The following is a 24,249-nucleotide window of genomic DNA, read 5'->3' on the forward strand; positions in this document are numbered from 1 at the left end:
TAAAATTAGTGGTTTCCATGGTCTCAGTCAGTTCAGTTAGGTTTAGGAGACATGGGGCGCCAAGGAATTCATAAGAGAATTGCTGTTAACCTTGTACGGCCATTCTCGTGGCAAAGTCAAGCACAATGCTGTGTCTCCAGGGATCAACTTCACCCTTACAATCCCAACACTAACCTAAGGCCACAGAGGTTCATTAGGAGGCAGGCACTTTTAAAGTTGTAAGTGAAAGAACAGGAGGCTTGAGGAGCCCTTTGTCTGTAGAAGGAAGCTTTGGTAGGGCTTGAGGGTATGCCATCAACCCTCAGCTCAGTTCCGCTCCACCCCCCACCCCCCAACTATGGGGCGTCAGCTCCTGGCCATTTCTAGATAGAGGCTTCACATGACAGTGTGTGCCCATGGTGTAAAAGTGACCACACTCTGCCAAAGAGAATTCCAAATGTGTTATCCCCTGAGAGCAGGCAGGGCAGGTGAGAGGGAAGACGAGGAAAGCAAGCAGAGATGGATAACGAGCTCTGCTTTCTGCTCTGGAACAGGCAGTGTTTAGAAAAACGCGATAAAGGTCTCTTCACTGACTCAGCCTACATGAAGCCATCACTTTCCCGAGATGCAATCTCAGCAAGAGGAAGATAAAGTGAGCGAGGAAGAGATAAACTCACTTGGAATCAAGTCTGTCAATAGTATTTCCTGAGGCTGTCTGGGCTCAGGGAGTGACAAAGGCTCCCCTGGGGGAGAAGGGTACCTCCTGGGCCTCCAGTCACACCCCGGAGCTCCCCTTTCTGGGTGTCAGCGGGATTGGGAGAATGCAGAGCTGCCCAAAGGGGCTCTGGGATGGCATCTCCATCTACAGGCAAGGCAGAGCCCAGAAACAGCAGGAGTCCTCTTCCCAACTCAGTCTCCACCAAACCCTCTTTATGGAGGGTCAACCCACAGAGCTGACTTGGTAAACAAAATGAAATTTCAAAAACGGTGACTGAGTGATGAGGATGACGATAAGGCCGTAGGAAATCTATGTACAAAAGTTGATCGTTACCCTGCATTAAAGAAAGATTCTACAATTAAGATTAAAAATGATTCTGAGGGAAAATTCTCACAGCAACAGCAGCAGAAAACCAAGCTAATAAATGATCTTGATCTGAAAGATGTAAGATTTTGTTCAGTATTTATGTGCTAATCTAGGCTCACTTCTCCTTCATAACAAAATCTGAAACACCACTGGAAATATTCATGATACTCTGTGGGTAACCTAAAAGGGCCAGGTTATGTATCAATGGGAAAAAAACTCAAAAGACAATGGCCCTTTCCTGGGGACCGAGGCTAGGAATCCTTTTACCCACTTGTAGTCCACTTCTACACATTGGCACACGAATGCAACTGGCTTCAGAGAAACGTTTTCACTAAATTAATAGTGTTTGGCAAGCATCAGAAACACAGAACCTCACAGACACACACAGGCAGAAAGAACCACAGTTCAATCCAAAAGCAACACACAGAGGGGACATCAGAGTCCACACGCATGCAGAGAAGCCGCGGGGAGCAGCTGCGAGACACGCAGCGCCGCCGCACACGTGGCAGCAGCAGAATGTGCAACATGGATCCAACTGCTTACCCACTAAGGACACCAAGAACCAGGTTAAGGACGAAAAATGAGCCAAGGATGATCAGACTAACAAAATACACCCATGGCCATTCCCATCCTATCGCATCATTTACCTGTAAAATGTAAGGAGATCAGTTATCAGTTATCCATTTATTAAAGAGCAGAGCCCCCAGGAGCAGCTGCCAGACCACTCAGGGCTTTGACTGAAGGTTAGTGCTCCTAGGACAGGGACCCTGCCTATGGCCTTTCATTTTTTGTTCTCAAATAAGTTCTGCTGCTGAAATCTACGAATGTGGCCTACTGAATGTCAGCCAGGACCAGCTCATTTAGCTACTGTTTGGTACCAATTAATCTGCATTGTATTTGGATCCAGACCAATAAAGCAATTATAAATGTATCTCATTTTAGGACAGACAAAGGGGCATGCCATGGAAACTATTTAAATCCCAAGTAACAATGCTGATTAATTTCTGGTCAATAATCATTCTATAGCTTTCTTTCATGAAGGCTGGTGAGGTTCCAGGAAACATCTTGACTTGGGAAGCCTCAGCAGAAAAGAGAGCATCTCAGAGGACACATAAAGCGCTTGGCACCCACCCGGCGGTCCCCATCTAGCAAAGCCTGTGTGGTCTTGGCAACTGTCCTCAGTGCTCTGCTTTCAAGATGAAAGAGGTGTAGCTTACCCGCTCAATACACCAAGTACAAGATTTAGTACGAAAAATGACCCAAAGATGACGAGACTGACAAAATACACCCAGGGCAATTCAAATCCCATAGCATCATTCATCTGCAAGAAATAAGATGGTCTCATAGGAGTGGGTTAATAAGAGAATCTAATAAGGAGAGAGGGTCATATTAGAGACAGCATTCTATACATTTAATTAAACATTTACTTAGATTCAAATCAGAGACAACAGTAGCCAATGCACATTCATTATATATTTCCAACTCTCTCTCTCTCTCACACACACACACACGCTCATGCACGCACACACACAGAGTCATCAAAGCTCTCAGGGCAAGTAACGGCAGACTTTGACACAGATAGAAAACTGTCTCTCACAGGAAACTGCCTTGATAAGGGATTTTCAGAAAAGATCTTGGTAAAGGACAAAACTAGTGCTTAGCTGGCAACTATTTTCTACTCTGCCCAGGTTGTTGGGACTTTTCTTTGCTTTTAAAACTTGTGATGGTGGAAAAGTCTTCATTATAGAGACAAACTTACAACATTTGACTCTATAATTTCTTTACTTTAAAAAAAAACTCTAAAATAATAACTTTCCATTGGAAGCCAACCTATCTGAGGAAACCTAAGCCTGTCTAAATCTGGATTACCTGCAAGCAGGGAGCACAAGCACAGCTAAATTAATGCAATGAAGAAAACTGTTCTGAAGTCAACTAGCTGACACATACTCTAGGGTGCTCTGGGGAATGAGATTTTTCCAAAATGCACCCACAGGAAGGACCCAGGAGAAGGAAAGAAGCCCTAGTACCATACCTAGCTTTGACCCAGATGACCCACCCCAGGAGAAGTGGCTCCAGCCAGGAGCTGACGGGGATTACAGGTGAAAGACGACCCTATGCCCCTACTTCTGGGACAAGCTCATGCAGCACAGTCAGACATGGCCTCCCTGACCGACCCTCCCAGGGGAAGTTTGGTCATGAGCAGTTTTCATGCTGGAGCAAACAAGTATTTTAAGGTTCACGGCTGGATGGAACTTTCCAGCAGCATAGGTCAGTGTTAAATTGGGCAAACACTTCTCCAAGGAAGGAGGTGTTAAGGAACAGTCAGGAGACAGAACGAATGGCCCCAGGCCTGACTCTGCTGGAGCATCCAGAATCTTCGGCCAATAGAACTATACATAGTCTGGGCCGATTCACAGCTCTTGCCTTGCAAGTAGGTGCAAGCTCTTTGGCCTTTATGCATGTGGTTTCCTCCACATTATCTGGTTCCAGCTTTAGCTTTACAGAATGAGGCTCATGCATTTCACTATGTTTGCCTCATGTCAAAGCCAAACAGGAAAAGAGAACATTAAAAAAAAAAAATCACCTAACATCTGTTGCTGAAGTCTACGGAGAGGGCATTAAATCCCTTCTGAAACACCTGTTTGGCCACATGAAAATTGATGTGCTTAATAGAACTCATATCAGTCTGCACATCTTACATCGGCAATTAGAGTAATGAATGAGCCGGGGCCACGGCTGCAATTGTTGATCTAATTAAGTTGGATAAACTAATTTCAGCAGGAAGGCAGAGGGTAATTCTTCCAAAGCAACTACACCACTAAACTTATTTAAAAACCCATGTGTGGAGGAGAAGAAACAGGCCGCCTGGTGTCGTGGCCTGAGCCCCAGCTGGAGTCAGGAGCTTGCCCAGAGGCCTCTCCGGCCTGTCACTCTGTTGGAGCAGGAGTGCAGACAGGAGAGTAGGCTCAGAGGGAGGCCATGTGAGTCCAGGACTCCTACGGTGAGACCCTGCTCTTCTATCACTCAGGCAGAGTCAGTGGGCCGAGCCGTCTGCTTCACCCATCCTCGTTCAGGCTTCAGTCTCGTGTTCCAGAAAATGGCTCTAGCAACAGCTGTCTGCTCTACTTGGGAGGGAACTTTTTTTTTAATTAAGGAAACTTTTAATTTCTTAGGAGTCGGTGTTGAACAGATTCACGTTTGCTCATATCGGAACTACCACCTGGAATGCCAGCTGGGGACAGCTGGAGCTAAACAAAGGCCACAGGAGACAATCTCCAGAAGGTGGGGAAGAGGAATAAAATGGAAGCTTTGCAGGCCAGTCTTTCTCCAAGTAAACTTCTCAACCCAACTCTTTGCAGAGGCTGGTATTTCTTCGACCTTACCACATACACAGGACAAGTAAGAACTGGCCAGCTGTTCCCAAATATATCCACATGGACATAGAGACTCTGCTTGGGGTTTTGTCTGCATGGTCTTTACAACAATGAAGAAATTGGCATGAGCTGAAGCATTCCAATTTAGATTATTAATTTTTAAAATATTTATATCAAAGTTATCATGTGGTGTCACCTGGTACCCAGGAAATAACATTCTATTTAATTTCAGTTTTCCCTTATTTCAAAGGCTGAAATGCCATTCAGGTCTCCAATTAAAGTTGTTTTTTCTAACTGTTGAAAACACTACTGGAAACTTGGTATATTGGTTGTAGCTCCCCTAAGCATGGAATAAGAGAAAGGTGCAGAAAGGCAAGCCCTTGGCTGACTAATAAAAGAGGAATTTCCCAGGTACCCTGAATGAAGTAGATTGTCAGCCAGACCATGAGAACTTCCTATTAGAGTCTGACAGCTAGCGCCTCCATGGGTATGTTCACTGAGGAAAGAGCTTAGCGCTAAGGCCAGAGGCCAAAAATGATTTACGTGGGTGGCCCTCTCCTGAACTCAACACTACTTTAATTAATTTCCTACATTTAAAAAATTCTGAGTTGAAAAACAATCTGATCATGTAGTTTAATTCTGCATCTTGTAGACAAGAAAATTAAAACCCAGAGAGTTTTGGTGACCTACCCAAGGTCACATAGCCAGCCCTATCCAGCCTCAATGCTCTTTCCCTATGCTACACCCTACCGCCTCTGTAGACACCAAACATGCGTGGGTCCGATGGCAGCTTAATTATGTTTATGGAACTCACTTTAGGAAAGAGCTCTACCATATTTTTTTTCCATGGGAAGTTAACATTCCCAACTCTCCACACATCCAAATGGTTCTAAGTGTGTCTTTCTGCATATTGGGTCCAGCGGTACTTCTGTTCTCAAGACCCTGCCAGCCATTTGCCAGACACTCTTGACAAGCGAGGCATCAATGAGCTTGAGAACCCTGACTGAATATAAACTTGACAAGATGCAGAACAATCCCTGGGAAAGACTTTATCCACCATATACAAACACCTACAGGATTGAGAAATTTGCTTGCAATCAATATTTAAAATCTACTCTCCTTAGTTCTCTCTCAAGATGTTCCCTTTATACGCTAGTTATAGATAAAAACTGATAGAGAAACATGGCCCATCTACACTGAGGCAATGGGATTGTACACGGAAGAGTAAGAGTAACTAGTGTCTGTTGAGCACCTGCTGTGCCAGGCAACGTGCTGGGCAGGATGGTCTACTCTGGATCACAGCCGTGTGGCTTCCACCTGACCGTGGCCCATAACATATTAAGAAGGCTTGGTGCCCTGGCTCCTGTCACCCTGTATGATGAATTAATAAATGTAATCAACATGTAATTAAAAACAACCTGATGTGTTTCAGAAACTAAGATCTTCAAGGACACTCTTGAAGACATTACTTAGCTGCCCCCTAGTGTTCTAGAAGGATTCACAAACCTCTGATAATGAAAGAATGCCAAGGAAAGAGTGCTGAGTTCTAGTCTAGACCAGGGGTCACCAAACTATGACCTGTGGGCCAAACCCAACCTTCTACCTCCTTTTGTATGGCCCTTGGACTAAAAATAGCTTTTATGTTTTCAAATGGTTGAAAAAAAATCAAAAGAATATTTCATGACACATGAATATTATATAAAATTCAAATTTCAGTGTCCATAAAGTTTTATTGAACAGAGCCACACCCACTTTTTACATGCTGTCTATAGCCGCTTCCGAGTAATATGGGCAGAGGGCAGAATTGAATAGTTGTGACAGACACAATATGGTCTGCAAGTCCAAATATATTTACTATCTAGCCCCTTTAAAAAAAGTTTGTAGGGGCCAGCCCAATGGCACAGCAGTTAGGTTCGCACGTTCCACTCTGGAGGCTGGGGGTTCACCGGTTTGGATCCCAGGTGCAGACCTACACACCACTTGGCAAGCCATGCTGTGGCAGGCCTCCCACGTATAAAGTAAAGGAAGATGGGCATGGATGTTAGCTCAGGGCCAGTCTTCCTCAGCAAAAAGAGGAGAATTGGCAGCAGATGTTAGCTCAGGGCTAATCTTCCGCCAAAAAGAAGATGTCTGTAGACCCCTGTTCTAGATTAAGGACCACAACCACTTGCTGGAGGATCCTGGGGATGTTCAATGGTCTCTCTATATTCCACTGTTTCCCAGGCCTTCCATAAAGGGATACAGACTGGGATAATGTTGATAAACTACTTGAGTTCCTCCATCAGAATAAAATGCCATGTAATTCATAGAGAATATAATTATTGTATTGTCAAATTATTAACTCTGTGATCGTCATATTAACAATAGAGACAATAATTATATGCTCCTAGGTGACACTTAAAGGTTCTCAGGAAACTTTTGTTTCTGGGTGCACAGTTTTCTCTCCTTTAATCGCATACTCCCAGAGTTTTCTCTTGCTTGACAATAGGAAAATTGTCATGAAAGAATCATAACATAAAGTATAAAATTGCCCATTAGTCAAGGCAGGTTGGATCAGCAGTGGACAATTCACCATGACGCTAGAGAGAACAGAGCTGAGAGAAGTCACCGATTTTTTTTTTTTTTAAATTGAAATGTTTTCTGTACTGTTTTAAGGGGAAGGATCCGAGTCTGGGCTTTCTGGATGATGCTTTTTCTATTTATCAGAAACTTCAAGGGACCACTGGGATTGAGACCTCCACTAAGATGACTAGGAGTCGCTACTTAGAAGATAATAGTGAAAACGAACCCTTTACCTAATTGAGGGTTTCCTTGCACGGCTATGGTCCTGGCTCATCCAGTACAATCTCCCTCCTTCTTCCTCTTCATGAAAGGCACTGTCTTATGGATATAAACAACAGATGTGCATACCCACACAGACACACACACACACTCTCCTATGACAATAAGAAAAAGGAGGGGGACAGGGAGAAACAAGATAGAACACATTGCTGATGCTTAAACTTCGTTACCCAACTAGACTCACACTTTGGGGATGAAAATAAAACATACTTTCGTTGCCTAATATTGAATATATAGGGACTTCTACAATCCTGTAAGTATGGTGTTCGCTGGTGAAGGGAAGCAAAAACCTATTTATAACCATGAAATGCTATGGTCTCTGAAGTTAGAGAGTAATACGAAATCCTATAAAGTTGCTAAAATTTAGCTACTGTCAGACGCTACTTCTGCAGGCCTTCTAACTAGATGGTGCCCATTAGTATTTTATTACTAATTGCCTTTTAACAAATAATTATTGAAATCCTGGCTAATCCCATTTGGACTTGGGGGTAGGCTCAAACTGTGCATGTCAGGTGTTTTTCCCAGCATGGGAAAATAATTTCCCATGGAAAGTAATTTCTAAACTTCTGTGAGCTTTTTCAAATTCTACCAGACAAATAAGCAAATAAACTCAGCTCTGAGAAAGGGCTGCTACAATACTATTGCTCTTCATTTATAGCAAACCCTTCTGGCTCTGTCAGGAACAAGAAGAAACAGATCTTAGCCATCGAAAGGGTATCCACCTGTTTTCACGGCAGGTTGGATTGGTCCACCAGCCCCGGAAGCTTGACGTGCCATTGTTACCCTCTCTGCCCAAGCTCTATAGCTCCAAAGAGAAAGGAAGAGAGAGCTACGGGCTTGTGCTGAGTTGATTTACAGGAACACTGAAGATACAAAAGAGATATACTGTCATAGGGAGAAAACCCCTTTTGGCTTTAAGGCTGTACTAAGTTACAGAAAGTATCCAAAGGATCTAATTTACTTTCCCTATCTTCCATTCGGGATCTAGTAGAGCAACCTGCCTTTATGTATGAAAGATCAGTTTTAGCCCATGAAAGTCCAGGAGCCTCTTAACCTGGGATATGACCCCTGGTTCTCTAAGAGTTTAATCGGGACAGCCCCAGCTTTCTGGAGTTCCTCCAAAAGAGGGACTAACTGGGCACATTCAGGCCACAATTCCCCAGGCAGCACTACGGACTGGAGGAAGCCAACATTATACAGCAGCTTCCTACAAGTGAAACTAAGGCCCTGCAGGGGAAAGATGATGAGTCTCGCTGAGTGAAGAGAGGGTCTGCTTCCCTTCCCAAAGAACTGACTTCCAGGGTATCTTTTTCAGCCAACTCTCCAATGGCTCTAGCTAAAGAAACACTTTTATCCAAGGAAAGAACATTCCATAAACTCGCTCTGCAAGTGGCTTACCCAGTAGAGCACATCTGTCCAGCCCTCCATGGTGATGCACTGAAACACGGTGAGCATCGCAAAGGCAAAGTTATCAAAGTTGGTGATGCCTCCATTTGGGCCAACCCAGCCACTTCTACACTCTGTGCCATTGGCGGTACACTGGCGTCCATTCCCTGAGAACGCACATGGCGCTGGGTCCTCTTCAGCTACAACATCTGCAAAGACATCAAGAAGGCTTCACCACTCAAGGGAGGAACACCAGCAAACCCAAGCGAGCGGAAGCTGAGTACCCTTGCCAGGGCCTGAACACCCTACTTCCCATCTATGCTTTCTTGGAATCCTATTTGTCCTTCAGGGTTCATTTCCAATACTCCCTCCTCCATGGACTCTGCCATGTCCTCTACTCAGAACCCAATGCCCTCTCCTCTGTCCTCACTCGTGCAGCACCTCTCTTAACCCTATACAGAACAATGCTATTGATTTGCCTCACGTTCTAGTTTTGGGGGCCCTTATCTTCTTTGCCAGGACACATTACATGGGAAATCAGGATAGAAAAGGAGATCAAATTCTCACTTATTCTTTACAGAATTCTCACTAAGAACTGGCTCAGTAGATTTATTGGTATTTTTGGCTGCTTTTTTTCCCCCTCTCATTTTGTTTTAGATTTTCCCAAAAACCACAGAATTTTTTCTTTTTTTTGGAGAACCAAATTTTTTTCAGAGTTAGGCTAGCTATCATTTTCATTACTCACCTGAGTCAGCAAAAAAACATGTTTTGTGCATTTTTCCAATAAAAAGTTCCAATCCTATAATAGCATAGATTATGATTACGAATAATACCAAAAGGGCGATGTGAAGGAGGGGGACCATGGCTTTTATAATGGAGTTCAGGACAACTTGTAAACCTAGGAGAGAGAAAAAGCAGGGTGTGAGCCAGGAAAACATGTCAACGATGCATATATAAAATTCCTAATGCTGTCCACTCTATATGTGACACGTAGTAATAAAACCCAAAGAGATATTTCAAACCTTTTAATTAACATTCAACCGGGATGTGAGATGGGTTAAAAAGGAACCTGAAAGATCATCTAATCCAACTCTCACTTGACAGATGGAAAAACTAGGGCCTGGAGAGGTGACTGCCGAATCTCAGTCATTCATCTCTGCACTTGTTCACCCATTCCACAAACTTCTGAACATCTACCACGTGGAAAGCCTACAATGTAGTGCTTTGAGGGATATGAATACATATTACAAAAAGTACCTTCTCTCAAAGAGGTTGTGTTCTAGAAGGAGACATAAGGATTAAACACAAATTACTCTAAGGTAGCACTGAGATGCTATACAAGTAATGCCAAACAGTTAAAATTAAAGAAGAATGAAAGACATCACCTGTGAGCGGGGAGAGGAAAGAGGACTGGGCAGCAGCTCCCCACTCGGGAGGGTCTGAAGGCCGAGAAGAGGTATTTCCCCAGGTAGGCATGCGAGAGAGGCTATTCCAGGCAGAGGGAAGAGACCACCAATGGCACAGAAGTGAGCCATACAATGTGGGCTGGGGGCAGGGAGCCTTGGTTGGTGGTCACACAGCGGAAAAGAGTATCAGGAAAGAAAAGTAGATTGCAACTAGATAGCCCTGGGTTTTGAATTCTGGGTACAGGGCTGGACTTTAATGGATTAGCCATGAAAGAGGAACAGGTCAGCAGCAGACAAGCCGGTGGAGAAGTGGTTGGAGAGCACTGGGCTCTCCAGGTAGGACAAGGCGAGGATCAGGATGAGATCAGAACTCCACAACTGAGTTTGAGGGAGAGGGAGGTGCCCATGGAGGCAGCATCATGGGGAAAATCCCAGTGAATGAAAAAACCAAGCATGTCAAAAGGAGGCTCTCCTGGAATGAGGGGAGCAGAGGGGCAGAGGAAGGAGAGGGGTGAGAGCACCTTCAGACCTGGTCAGTTTGATCCCTGCATAACGTGAAGAAAGGAGGGAGGAGTCCTGCAGCTGCAACGTGGGCTTGAGACATGACGGAGGGACATAACACACTGGAAGCTGGTCAGAGTAACACTCAGACCCATGGGATAGGAAGAGGAAAGAGAACGCAAAGAGGGATGGTGGGCCAACACTCAGGACAAGCATTAGGTGGGAGGAAGCAGGAGGCTGAGGGAGAGTGATTGGTGTAAACCAGGCCTCCTGCCTCCTGTGTTCTTTCTACCACCCAGGACCACGCTTCTGCTCCACACACTTCACTCTTTTCCCTTTTTTTCCTTCTCCTCCCTACTGACTCTCCTTCCTTCCAACTGCCTTTTTCTAGTATCTTCTCACTTCCCTGATACATAGACAAAGAATGGAAGAATATGAGATGCTAGAATTAAATAAGTTAGAACACACCAAGCAAAGGGCAGAATACTTATCAGCAATAACAATAAAAGCTCACCCTGGTAAGATGTACACAGGAGGAGGCAAGGGACAGGATGGGAGGGAAGACTAAGAGGAGGATCTCAGATTCACAAAAGAGCCCAACTTTCCAAGACATCATTACAACAGAAATCCTAGGGACTGCCTTCAGATACTTAAATGTTCAAACGGTTTCTTCAGGAAAAGAATGATCAATAGGATGACTTTCATTGTTTTTGCCTTCTATAAGGAACAGAGGGAGGGGAAAAGAAGCATTTGCTCTAATCTACTTGGACAGGGTTTTCGGGTTTTTCTTTTTCATTTTTTTAGACCTAGATGGGCCATCCAAAATTATCATCCAGTAGGTAGCTCTTCTAAATTCTAGGGCAGTGAGCCATGTGTCTTATGAAGATGTTTATGTTTATTGTAAGTATTGTATTTCAGATTGGCCAAATTTATGAGTTAATGAAGCTGAACCTTAATGTGAAGGTGTACACCTTCATGACATAAGGGTCCTTTGTACACTAGTGATGTGTACAGCAGATCCCCCAGGACTCTGACCAAGGAGGCAGTGGGAGGGAGTGGACAGAACAGCCGGCCAGGGAGGAGGAGCCCGTGGGGCTGGCCCAGTTTGGCCTCCACTAGCTGTGAGAACCTGCACATGGCACTAGCTCTGGTCAGGCCTCAGCTTCCTCATCGAAAAGATGGTTCACATGGATGGATGAACTCTAGGGTTCTCTCGCACTTTGCCAGTCTAGGACTGTGATATACCCTGAGCAGCTGAGTGCGGGGGTCAAGAACTCCACAAAGGTCTGAACTACTATCTTTTGAAATATTTATTTACCTTCCACTGAATAAGTATGTATTCACACACATACAAAATCATGTCTTGCAGGACAGTCTGAATTCTCTTTAGAAAGGACTAAACAATTCCCAGAGAAGTGTAAACTAACCTTCCCAGGCATTTTTTAACAATTTCAGGTACTTAAAAAGAAATCACGAGGCCACAGTTGCCAACGAGCACTGGAAATAGCATGACCCAGAGCATCCACCACCTCTCCCCAGAAGCACAGTGGGTCTGATGAGAGACATGGATATTCCCCATCAGGGCGTTCAAATACAGGCTAAGAAACCCTCACACAAGACTCAGATCCCCATTTCCCTCTGCTGACCTCTGAGAGCATGATGCAGATGCCTACCAAGCTTCAAACAATGTTTTTTGGGGAAAGGAAGAAATATAGTTTAAAACTGGTCCTTGGGGTTGGCCTGGTGGCATGATGGTTAAGTTCATGCACTCCACTTCAGCAGCCTGGGGTTCACAGGGTCGGATCCCAGGTACAGATCTACACACCACTCATCAAGCCATGCTGTGGTAGCATCCCGCATACAAAACAAAGGAAGACTGGCACAGATGTTAGCTCAGGGCCAATCTTCCTCACCAAAAAAAAAAACAAAAACAAAAAACCTAAAACTGGTTCTCAAGAGTATCCAGGAGCAATGGACTAGTCACTTGGTAAAAACCTCATTAGGCAAGGGAACCAAAACAACGCTAAGCGAGTTCCAAGAGTTTTCACCAGCCTGAGACTCGCATGCATGAAGCTGCAGCACACACTGCAGGCAGGCTGTCTTGTCATTTGCTCTTTGGGAGAAAAAAGTAGTCGTGGTTACTTTGAAATTAGATTAAGCTGCAACAACCAATTCTGAAAGAACATGTTTGCTCACTAAACTTCTCATTTAATCACGTTACACGTAACAGCGCCAGTCATTTCCAAGGTATTTCTATTTTTCTCAATTGCTTCCAGACAGTTCTGTGGTTTTGACTTGTGCTGATCTTTTTCAATGAAAATAAATGAACCATCTGGAAAAACAAGCACACATAAAACACCACTTCCTACATTTTAAAATGTTAAATTTGGAAGTCGTTTGTTTTGTTTTGGTTTTTTTTTCCAGAGAATTTTTAGTACGTTCTGAACGCCAACAGGTTTAATAAAATTTCATGAAGAACTTCTGGAGAAACAAAAACATGATCTGTGCTCTTCTGATGGCTTTACGAGTTGTAAAAAACAGGCACACCCTGCCGTCCCATATCCTTCCTCCAGCTGTGAGCAGGCAGCCACCTCACAGCCACGGTCCTGGGAAAGGCGCTAGGAATTCCAGCCCCTGACGCCTCAACAGGGACACGGTGTCCCTTCGGGGCAGAGCCCGGCGAAGCAGCCCTCATGCTCCTTATGGAAGGGTAAGAGGCCCGCAGCTCCTGGCCAGGGCACAGACAGGGCATCTGTTCCACCTCAGGTGGCACTCAACCTGGCCCAGAGGTGTGGACTAAGAAGCAAACCACGGCCTGGCACAGCCAGGTATCACAGCCTAGTGCATGAGAACGGCCTCCTCTGGGCTCCAGACCTTGTGCTGGGGGCTCTGCCCGCATTGCCGCATTCATTTCTCACAACAACCTTCAAGCAGGTACTACCGTGCCCTACATACAGGGAGGATGTGGGGCATTCACTTCTTCCCTCAGACTGGGACGGACACAATTCCTAGCAGTGGGGAGCTAAGCAGAGTTTCAGGAGTCCAGACCCCTGTTGCTCCTGACTTTGAAAGGCAGTCAGCCAACGCCCTCATCTACATAACCCACCACCTTGAGAGGGGCAGGCCTGGGAGGGGGAGGAGGTGACAGCAGCGTGGTGTCGTAGAAGGAAAACCGGAGTGGAATCAGGAAGCCTGAACTCCAAGTCTCACACCAGCACTTACTCCGTCTCTCCCTAAGAGAAGATTCTCTCTTGCACAAAATCAGGAAGAAGGCAATAATCACTAGCAGCCCCTCTCGGGGCAGTCACAGGGATCCAGGATGACAACGCAGGCCAACGTGTTTTGTAAACCACGAGGCCTCCACGGTGGTCTGCGCAGCCCCTGGCTGGTTCACAGCAACTCACCTCGCAGCACTCTGTTCCGTAATCCCGACACCCACCCAGAAGAAAAGAATCAACAAACTCCTGGCTTGAGGAAACAAAACGTGCTTACTGGGCACTCCTGATACTAGTCGAAGTGGTCGTAACACTCGAAAGGCGCGGAGGGCTTTGACATCAAAGCCTCCTGATTTGCCACTGGAGTGGTTACCGCCTTCTGTTTCTTTGGTTAATTGTTCCAAAATTACACTAAACAATCTGAAAGAAGACGAGAGAAAGAAATGTTAGAGTCTGTCACCCAGGGAAGTGAAACAGGATGATAACAGTAGTTATTTTTGAACAAGGGCTAATTCTGTATGACTGCTACTTAAATAAAGGGAAAGCAAGGCAAAGGCAAGAACTGGGCTGTGAATCCTGAATGTGACCCCCCTGCATCCAGAAGGACTGGGGACAGGGATTGATTTCATTTGTTTTCCTGCCAATGGAGCATCCTTGAGCAAGTCAGCCCTCATGGAAGACGGGACTCGCCGGGGACCTAACAGTGACAAGCGGGATTGCTCAAACAGAAATAACAGCAATAATCATAGCGGGTACCATTTATGAGTGCTCACTATATGCTCAGCACTTCATGTACATTATCTCATTCATCCTCACAAAACGTTATGCAGTAGGAAGTATTATGAACACCATTTTATGTGAGGAAATAAACTCGATAAGAACAAGTAACTTGCCTAAGGTCACACACATAGTGGCAGAACTAATATATGAATCCAGGTACGTTGACCCACTAGAATGTAGGGTCCATAAGGGCATAGAATTTCAGTGTTTGTTCATTTGTTCATTTAGTCTGTTCTAGCCTAGTGCCTAGAACAGTTCCTGACATATAGGAGGTGCTCAAAAAACATTTGATGAATAAATCAATGAATGAATATTGACTTCAAAGTCCCAACTCTTAATCAATATGTTATACTACTTCCAAGACAATCTCATACACACACACCCTGACCTCCTCCCCCCCCCCCCCCAAATCCCCATAGGGACATTCAGGGAATGATGTAAGTCACAGATGCTAAGGAGCTGTGCAAAGCCCAAAAGCAGTAACCTAAGGAAAGGTATTAATACCGTCATGTTCTCTTTTGAAATGTGAATAATATTGTATCTGGCATCCACGACAAATTTTTTCCTACTCTCAGAAGGTTTTTCGGATAAAGCTATTTTCAGGCAATCTGCTCATTTGACAGTTACTTGTGCTCTTTCAAATAAACATTTATTCTTTGGAATTGTTGCTTGTTTTTCAGAATAAATATAAATTTGCCCATTTCAAATAGAGTCAACTCTGGCCCATCAGATTGTGGGAATGACTGGCCCAGCAACAAAGAAAAGGTTTCTAAAGTTTAATTAGCAGGCAAAGCAGAAACTCTGCCCCCAATGGCATGCCTGTGGATCGCCAAGACACAAAGTCCACAAAACCCAGGGTGGTCTGATTGCAGTCCTGATCAGGCAGCCATGTCATTCTGGGGCACTTAAACACCAGGCATTTGTTTTAATAACAGTACAGCACCCCAATGAACCTGGGGTTGGGGAGAAGGCAGGGGGAAATAAATCAGGTCTCTACCTTTTCAAAGCTTCAAATGGTGACTCTCTCTAGTTATGACTGGGGAAATATATCAAATTTATGACAGATTTCTATCATTAGCATAGTTTTCTAATTACTGTGAACCCCTGCAGCAAGGCTAAAGATAAAAGTCATGGCTTCACAAATTCATAGCTTCACAAAAACAAAGAAAAAGCAAGAAAGAAAACCTCAAACTCTTCTGAAATGTGGCAGCCACAGGAATTTTCATCCCAAAGGGTTAGGAAAGTAATTTATGCAGGTGATGACTTAAGATTGCTTTCAAGTATCAGTGTTTTGCAATGTACACTTCATGGTCCTTTTATCCCCCGTTCTTCAGCAATGCCCTTGAAAACAGGTGAATAATGTTTCTCTGCAGTTACAGAGGAGCCTGAGTCAGAGAGGGAAGCCGGCTGCCATTTCGAGACAGCCAGCGAGCCTAAGGGGCCAGGGCTGCCTTCCACTCCTAAGAGTGAGGAGGCATTAGGAAAGTCCCTCTCCTTCCCTGGCCTCAGTTTCCCCCTCTGTAAAATGAGAAAACTGGATTAAATGACGCAAAGCCCTGATCTTCCTATTCTAATATTCTGTGATTCTACTCTCTTCACCGCCCCCACAACCCAACAAAGGTACCATGCGCCTGAAGAGATAAGGACGTGAGGAGCGAGTATTCGATCCTAGATTGTTATTAGAAGTTTATCCCAAGACAGGAGAAAAAAGGCAAGGAGCTACCTAAAGTGACACAAGTTAGAAGCACCAGAATGAGCACTCCATCTTCTTCTTCACAAAAGTTTAAGTGACGAGCCTGAATGCTTGAAATACACTTATTGAAAAATAAGAAGGGCGGGATAGAAGTTGGCTCAGATCAAACTCTTCTACATAGAGAATAATATCAGCTCTGGGAGACACATTGAGTCCTCCTGTGGTCACATTATTAGCAGTTAGCATCTCAGCAATATCGATTACTTTCTTAATGTCTCTGTTATTGGGAATCTTGACAAAAGCAACAGGTCATGGTTGACTTGGAATGGAAAATCCATTGGATGGAGATACAGTCTGCAGTTGGAAACCTCAGTAGGAATTTGATTCAAATGAAGACATAATTCTTTTTCTTTTTTAAACTTTTCTTCCACTCTTTGACTACAATTCAGTGCCTATTTTCAAGAACAATCTGATGTTCTCAGGTTTTTCATATTTGAGAAAAAAACAATCTTTAGTTTCCTAGATGACTTTTTTTACTTTTTAAGTCAACTTTATTGCAGCTTAATTTAGATATAATAAAATAAACCCATTTAAAGTGTACAATGAGATGAGTTTTGACAAAAGTATAAGCCCAAGCAATAAACACCACCATCGAGATACAGAACATTCCCCGTATCTCCAACAGCTCTCTCATGCGCCTTTGCAGTCATCTTCCTTTTAAACTCAGCCTTGGGTATCCACTGATTGGCTGTTTATCACTTGGGTTGTCTTTTCCTTTTACAGAATCTTACATAAATGGAATCACACAGCTTGTTCTCCCTATCTCTATCTTCTTTTGCTCACCATGTTTTTGAGATTCATCCAAGTTGTTACATTTATCAGCAGTTCATTTCTTTTTATTGTTGAGTGATATTCCACTGCCTGATTATACCACAACAAGTTTATCCAGTTACCTGTTGAGTGATATTTGGGTTGTTTCCAGTTTTTTTCTATGATGAATAAAGTCTCTTTGTGAACATGTGCTTTCACCTATCTTGAATAAGTACCTAAGAGTACTACTGGTAATACGGGCATACGGTCAGTGTGTGATGAACATTGTCAGAAACTAGCAAACTTCTCCAAAGTGATGGGACCATTTTCCATTTCTACAAGCAGTGTATGAGAGTTCCAGTTGGTCCATATCTTTTTACATTTAGTAATACTAGTGGGTATGTAGTGCTGTCATTGTGGCTTTACTTTGCATTTCCATAATTATTAATGATGTTGAACATCTTTGTAGGTGCTTGTTGATCATTTACATATCTTCTTTGTGAAGATCGGTTCAAATCTTTCACCCATTTATATACTGGGTTGTCTTCTCACTGTTGAGTTCTAACAGTTCTTTAAATATTCCGACTACAAGTCCTTTGTCATATATGTGTATCATGAATATTTTTTCCCAATCCATGCTTTACTTTTTCATTTTCTTCACACTGTCTCTTGAAGAAAAGTTTTAAATTTTGATAAGGTCCAAAATTTCAATTATTTCTTTTATGGCTAGTGTTTTTTGTGTCCTAAGAAATTTCTGCCTACCCCAACGTCATAAAGTCTTTCTCCTAAAAATTTTAGTTTTATCTTTTACATATAGGTCTATGATTCATTTTAAGGTAATATTTGTGTACAGATGAAGTAAGAATACAGGTTCTTCTTTTTTTCATATGAATAAACCTGTCTTGACTACTGTAGCTTTACAGTAAGCCTTAAAACTAGGTTCCACCTTTGTTCTTAAAGGTTTCTTTGGCTAGTCTAGAGCCTCCCTAATTTCCACATGAATTTTCAAATAAATTTATCAATCTCTACAACAATCTTGCTTGGATGAAGATTAGGATTCAATCTATAGCTCAATTTGGGAAAAACTGATATCCTAACAACATTGAGTCTTCCAATCCATGAACATGGTACATAATTCCATTATTTGGGCCTCCTTTAATTTTTTTCACTAAGGTTTAGTCATTGTCAGTGCACTATTTATCCCTAAATAGTTCACGTTTTTTAATGCTATAGTAAATAGTAATGACTTTAAAATTTCATTTTCCAATTGTTTATGACTATTATACAGGAATTCACATGTTTTATACTAACATTTATCCAGAAACATTACTAAATTCATTCAGAAAACATAATTGTGTATGGTTTTAATCTTTTTAAGTTCACTGAAACCTGTTTTATGGCTCAGAATCTCTCTCTCTTGGTGTATGTTCCACGTGCAGTGAAAAGAATGTTTATTCTGCTCTTGTTGAGTGAAGTGTTCTAAAAATATCAATTAAGTGAAGTTGGTTGATGGTACTGTCCAAATCTCCCTACATCCTTAGTGATTTTCTGTCTAGATAGTGAATCAACACTCCTCAAGAAAGGAGTATTAAAATGTACCTCTACAACTGTAGATTTGTCTATCCTTCCTTTCAGTTTTATCAGTTTTTGCTTTGTGTATTTCGAAGCTCTGTTATTAGGCATATACATATTTGGGATTATTATATCCTCTTGATTATATGATTCCTTTATCATTATGAAATGTCTATCTTTGATAAAATTCCTTGTTCTAAAGTCTAGTTTGTTGGATGTTAATATAGCTACGTTAGCTTTGATTAGTTTTTGCATGGTATGTATTTTTCTTTTTACTTCCAATTTTTTTGTGTCTTTAGATTTAAAGTAGGTTTCTTGTAAACACTGTGGAGTTGGGACTTGGGTTTTTTTTTTTTTTAAAACATATAAACCTGATAAACTCTGGATTTTAATAAAGGCTTAGCTGGGCTTAAATCTACCACCTTACTATTTCTTTTCTATTTGCTCCATCCCTTGTTCCTTTGTTCCTTTTCCCTGATTTTTTGAATTGAGCTTTTTAAAAAAATTCCATTTAATCTCCAATATACGCTTATTCACTATACTTCTTTATTTTTCTAACAGCTCCTGTAGGGTAAATGTCAGCAAAAATTTTCTGTAAAGTGCCAGATAGTAACTATTTTAGGATTTGCAGGCCATAGAGTCTCTGTCACAACTACTCAACTTCACCAGCCTAACACCAAATACTCACAGACGTGAGGGAGTGTGACCGTCTTCCAACAAAATTTTATCTACCAAAGGAGATAATAAAATACTTTGTCAATGTGGCGGGGGGCGGGGGAAGGCAGTAAACCAGATTTGGTCTATGGGCTGAAGTTTGCAAGCCTGTGCTCCAGGGTTTACAGTATACATCTTTAACTTATCATATATACCTTCAAATAATATTTTATCACTCCACCTACTGTACAAGCACTTTGCAACAGCATATGGCTGTTTCCTTGTTCCTGTCCTTTGTGCTATTGTTGCCATATATTTTACTTTTATAGATGCTATAAACTCTACAATACATTGTTGCTTTGGTTTTTTTTTTTTTTTTTTTGGCTTTAAATAATCAATTGCTTTTAGAGAGATTTAAATGTGAGAAAAAATGTTTTTATATTTACCCGTGCATTTACCCTTTCTGGCATTCTTCATTCCTTTTCTGTAGATCCACATTTCTATCTGGTGTCATTTTCCTTCAGCATGAAGACATTCCTTTATCTTTTGTTGAGGTGCATGTATACTGGTGATAAATTCTCAGCTTTGCTTTGTCTGAAAAAGTTGGTTTTTACTTTAATTTTGGAAGATGTCTTCACTGAATAAGAATTCTTGGTTGACATTTTTCCCTAGCACTTTAAAGATGTTTCCAGTGTCTTCTGGCTTGCACAGTTGCTGACAAGAAGCCTTTAATGTCTTTTTCTCTGACAACTTTTAAGATTTTCTCTTTGTATCTTAGGTTCTGAGCAATTTGATTATGGTTATGATGTACCTTGATGTAGCTTTCTTCTTGGGCTTTGTTGAGATTCTCTGATTTGTGAGTTTATATTTTCCATAACATTTAGAAAATTTGGAATAATTTCTTCAAATATTTTTTTTCTGTCTCCTCTCTACCTTGTCTCTTCTGACCTCCAAATATATGTATGTTAGACCACTTGATATAGCCCCACAGGACACTGAGGTGGTGTTCACTTTTTTCTCCAACATTATTTTTTGTGTTATTGCTATGTCTTCAAGTTCTTTAATTTTTTTCTTCGATTGTGTCTAATCTGCTGTTAAACCAATCCAGAGAATTTTTTATTTTAGATATATTTTTCAGCTCTTGAAGTACCATCTGATATTTATTTTTTATATTGTCCCATCTTTCCTCATTGTGTAGTCATGCATTCCTTTAAGTCCATAAACATATTTATAATGGATGTTTTGAAAGTCTCGTAAAGTAATTCTCTACTAATTCTATCATCTCTGTCATTTATAGGTCTCTTTCTATTGGTGGAATTTCCTCCTGGTTATAGGCCACTTTTCCTATGTCTAGTGATGCCTGACTGGATGTGGGACACTGATGAACGTCTGGATTTTGTTGTCTTCCTTTAAAGAGCATTGAGTTTTGTTTTAGCAGGTAGTTAAGTTACTTGCATACAAGTTTGCTCCTTTTTAGGCTCCTTTTCAAACATTATTAACAAGGGTTGCAGGTAGTCTTTACTCTAGAACAGGAGTTGGCAAAATTTTTTGTAAAGGGCCAGATACCAAATATTTTAGGCTTTGTTGACCTAAACTACTCAACTCAAATATGTAAACAAACATGTGACTGTGTTGCAATAAAACTTTATTTACAAAAATTGGTAGCAGGCTGGATTTGGCCCATTGGCCATGGTATGCCATCCCCTGCCCTAGAGCTAGTTTATCCTCACTATTAATGGTCTCCTGGGGTCTCCCTTGACAGTCCAGTGTTGTTCAATAACATCTTTCCACTCTGGTTGGTCAGAACTTGAAAACATCCCAGACTTCTGTGAGCACTGGTTATTGTTTAGTTTACAGCCCCCAACTTTTCTTTTTTCCCCTAATAGTGTTCTTTGCCTGGCCTCATGGAATCTCACCCCATGTAACTGTAGCTTAGTCTTCAGCCAAAGGACTCCAAGGCATATTTATGGAGCTCTATGCATAGCTCCCTCCCCTCTCATACTCTGCCTCTCAAATTTCAGCCACCTGAGGCTCCCTGAACTCTTGTTTCTGTCTCAACTCAATGAAGCCACCAAACTCTGTTTGTTCCCTGCCTTTGTGCTGTACTATAGTCTGAAAAATGTCTCCAGGCAGAAAGGCGAGCTGACTGTAGGGTAGGGACCAAAGAAATGGAGCTAAGCATCTCCATCCTTTAGCTGAACAGAAAGTCCAGGGTCAGGAGAGGCACGGCAAGATTGTTCCAGAACCAAGAGAACTACAAGGCTCCTGCTTGCCATTCCTTGTTAGAGTTCACCAAAGATAGGAAAGTATGGCACATATCTACCCCCTGTTCATTTTAGCTCTACTACCTTTGTAGTAATACCTCAAATGTCAATGTACTATGGTGGTTTTTGCAAAAGCTAACTTTTTTCCCCTATAAGTCTAATCATCCCGCTGGGCCACCAGTTTGGATCCTGTTTTAACTTCCTAGGTTTGAAAAGACAGGTTCAAAGTTTATCCCACTCTCCCAAAATCCAGCTGTATTAGTCGCCCATGAAAAGCCAAAGGATTCATGATAAAAGAATAATCCAAAAGAAAAATTACCTTGCTCAACTGCAAAAGGCAGTGGAATAAAGTCATGGAGATGAAAACAAGAGAGGTCATTTAACAATCTCTCTCTATAGGACCAAATATAATTTTAGGAGCAACCCATTTTACAGCTGGGTAATGAAGACTTAGTGAAAGGATACATCTTATTTTCCTATGTGGGTATTTGATCCAAAGACCCAGCATTCCTCTGACACTGATTCATTTTTCTCTTGCTGGCAACATTTTCAGGTGTAGAAGGACCAGAATAACACAGGCCACTGTTTTTTATTTTAACATTCTCCTTTAACTGAAACTATTGGTGCCTTCTTCCTGTGACAGGATTTTGAGAGTTTTCTGGCTTATTTCACTTCATGCCAGATATCTGACATTATTCAGACACTTGTTTTCTTATTTAAAATTGGGTAGTAGCATGCCAAAGTTTTTCCCACAAGTCAGCAGACAAAATTAATAGCTTTGCTCAAGGGATGTTAAATAGCAGAGTATCTCACAGCTACGAAGGATTTACTACTTTTTAGTGTTTTGTTTTTTTAACTTAACAGAGTGATAAGTATAAGAGTTCTACTCATTTGACTCTAATCACCAGCAGGGCTGGCCTATCTATGAAGACCCAAGGCCTTCTAAGATGAACCCTCTCACATCAGAAGGTTAAACTTCCATCTCTAACACGTTACTGAAAGGCGAGTAAAAACAATAAGAGAATGTCAAACCAGTTTCTGCCCAGAGATTGAGAGCAGCATGGCCAGTCCTCAAAGAACTCCCGACAGGTTCTGGCAACAACGACTGGCATAAAGGAGCAACCATATTCCCTCAAAAGACTGTGTTTCCTGTTACTCCCCATCTCCCATTTTCCAAACAAACATTTTCCTAAAATAAAAAGGACTTACCCTACTATTACTATAACAAAATCCAGTAAATTCCATCCATTTCTAACATAAGCATTAGGATGTAGCAATAATCCATATGCTATAATCTTCAAAAAGGTCTCGACTGTAAAAATAATCAGGAAGGCATATTCTACTTTTTCCTGGGAAGAGAAACAAACAAAGAAAAGGAAATAGGGATTAGAATCAATATCTCAGAGATACAAACATTTTTCTCCAAGCAAAGATTTATTAAGAGAAATGGAACAATTAACACTGCACCTGGGCCAGGAAGGCATTTTAATTCCAAAACTGGATTTCTCACAGGCAACTAAGTGTAAAACACTTTCATTCTGGGCTGCATGATTGCAATCTGCCACCTGCCCTGATGGGCGTGCCATGAGTCTGCTGAGGACATAGCGGACAGCAGACATGTTTGTTATTTGCACACATTTGCAAAATGCAGTGTGCTTTCCTCCTGAGATTGCCAAATCAGGCCCAGGAAAGCACAGGGTGCAACCAATATTCCAATGGTGGCTTTGGACAGAATGTCCATTAGAAGAAAAAAGATGCATCTGCTTTAACCCTCGCATAAGTCAGGGTCAGCTTTGTCACTGCATAGCAAGGTGACCTTGGGCAAGGCCCCCTCCTCCCAACCTAAGTTTCCTCATCTGCACAACAAGGAGGGTGAATCCAGGATGGCAAACCATTGCCTGCTTATTGGCATGTGACCTCTCCCCAGCTGACACTGCTGAGTAGTCACCATGCACGTTCCCAGGAAGCCTGGGATAAGTCTCTGAGTCCTTCTCATCTAACAGTCCCAGCAGCCATTCCCATCTGACTGCCTCAGACCTTCAAGACGCCACCCTCAGGCTAGATGACTCTTAGAACCTTTCCAGACCTACTCACGCAACTCCGTGAGTACAGAAAACACATCCATCAGCAGGTATAAAAATTTTGACTCGTTTCTCTTTTATAAAGGTTTTCTTGTACAGCTTCAGTTTTAATAGAAATATGGACTGACTGGGATGTATACAATTAATTTTACAAGAGGCATTTCCTGGCAAGAAGCTACTTAAATAATAACCAAATGAAAAACCATCAGTGATTAAAACTCTTCCATATGGGCCATAAAGTCCTTTACTAATATTAATTCTACTCCATGGGACCTGAGGAAAGTTACCACCATCTCAAGAAAATAGAAATCACAGAATTCATTTCTTAAGATACCTAGTGCAAAAGGCCAAATAAATTTGGCTCAGGAAATATGTAGTGAGAGCCTCTTCTGCATGATGGGCATCATACCAGGAGCCAGGATTAGGATAATGTCTCCACTATGGACCCTATCCTCCAAAGGTTTAGTCTGGTGGAGAGCTCGGGGTTTGGAACACTCACACAGAGAACATCCCAAGAGAGGTAACTGACAAAGAGTAATTCTGCATCTTTAGCCCTTTGATAAGGTCAAAGGGTTATTAGTCCATTTCTCTCGTGCAAGGACATTGCTT

At 42.2% G+C, this 24,249-nt stretch overlaps 1 protein-coding gene across 18 annotated transcripts in view; it reads right to left on the reverse strand.

The window, feature by feature from the left end:
* The window catches only part of CACNA1D (calcium voltage-gated channel subunit alpha1 D), a 319,702-nt gene that overhangs the window by 140,831 nt on the left and 154,622 nt on the right, over nt 1-24,249 (reverse strand). For 12 of the 18 annotated variants that reach the window (XM_070492885.1, XM_070492880.1, XM_044755118.2 and 9 more), the window contains exons 4-8: nt 22,769-22,908; nt 14,064-14,206; nt 9,410-9,562; nt 8,677-8,873; nt 1,607-1,710 (exon numbers count right to left, since the gene is read on the reverse strand). In XM_070492885.1, coding sequence (XP_070348986.1) covers nt 1,607-1,710; nt 8,677-8,873; nt 9,410-9,562; nt 14,064-14,206; nt 22,769-22,908 — 737 coding nt within the window. Of the gene's footprint in view, nt 1-1,606; nt 1,711-2,280; nt 2,385-8,676; nt 8,874-9,409; nt 9,563-14,063; nt 14,207-22,768; nt 22,909-24,249 lie in introns of all 18 variants that reach the window. The other 6 variants (XM_070492886.1, XM_070492881.1, XM_014827083.3 and 3 more) reach the window with 1 other exon arrangement.

This window comes from Equus asinus, chromosome 21 (assembly GCF_041296235.1).
Source record: "Equus asinus isolate D_3611 breed Donkey chromosome 21, EquAss-T2T_v2, whole genome shotgun sequence".
NCBI classification, from domain to species: Eukaryota; Metazoa; Chordata; class Mammalia; order Perissodactyla; family Equidae; genus Equus; species Equus asinus.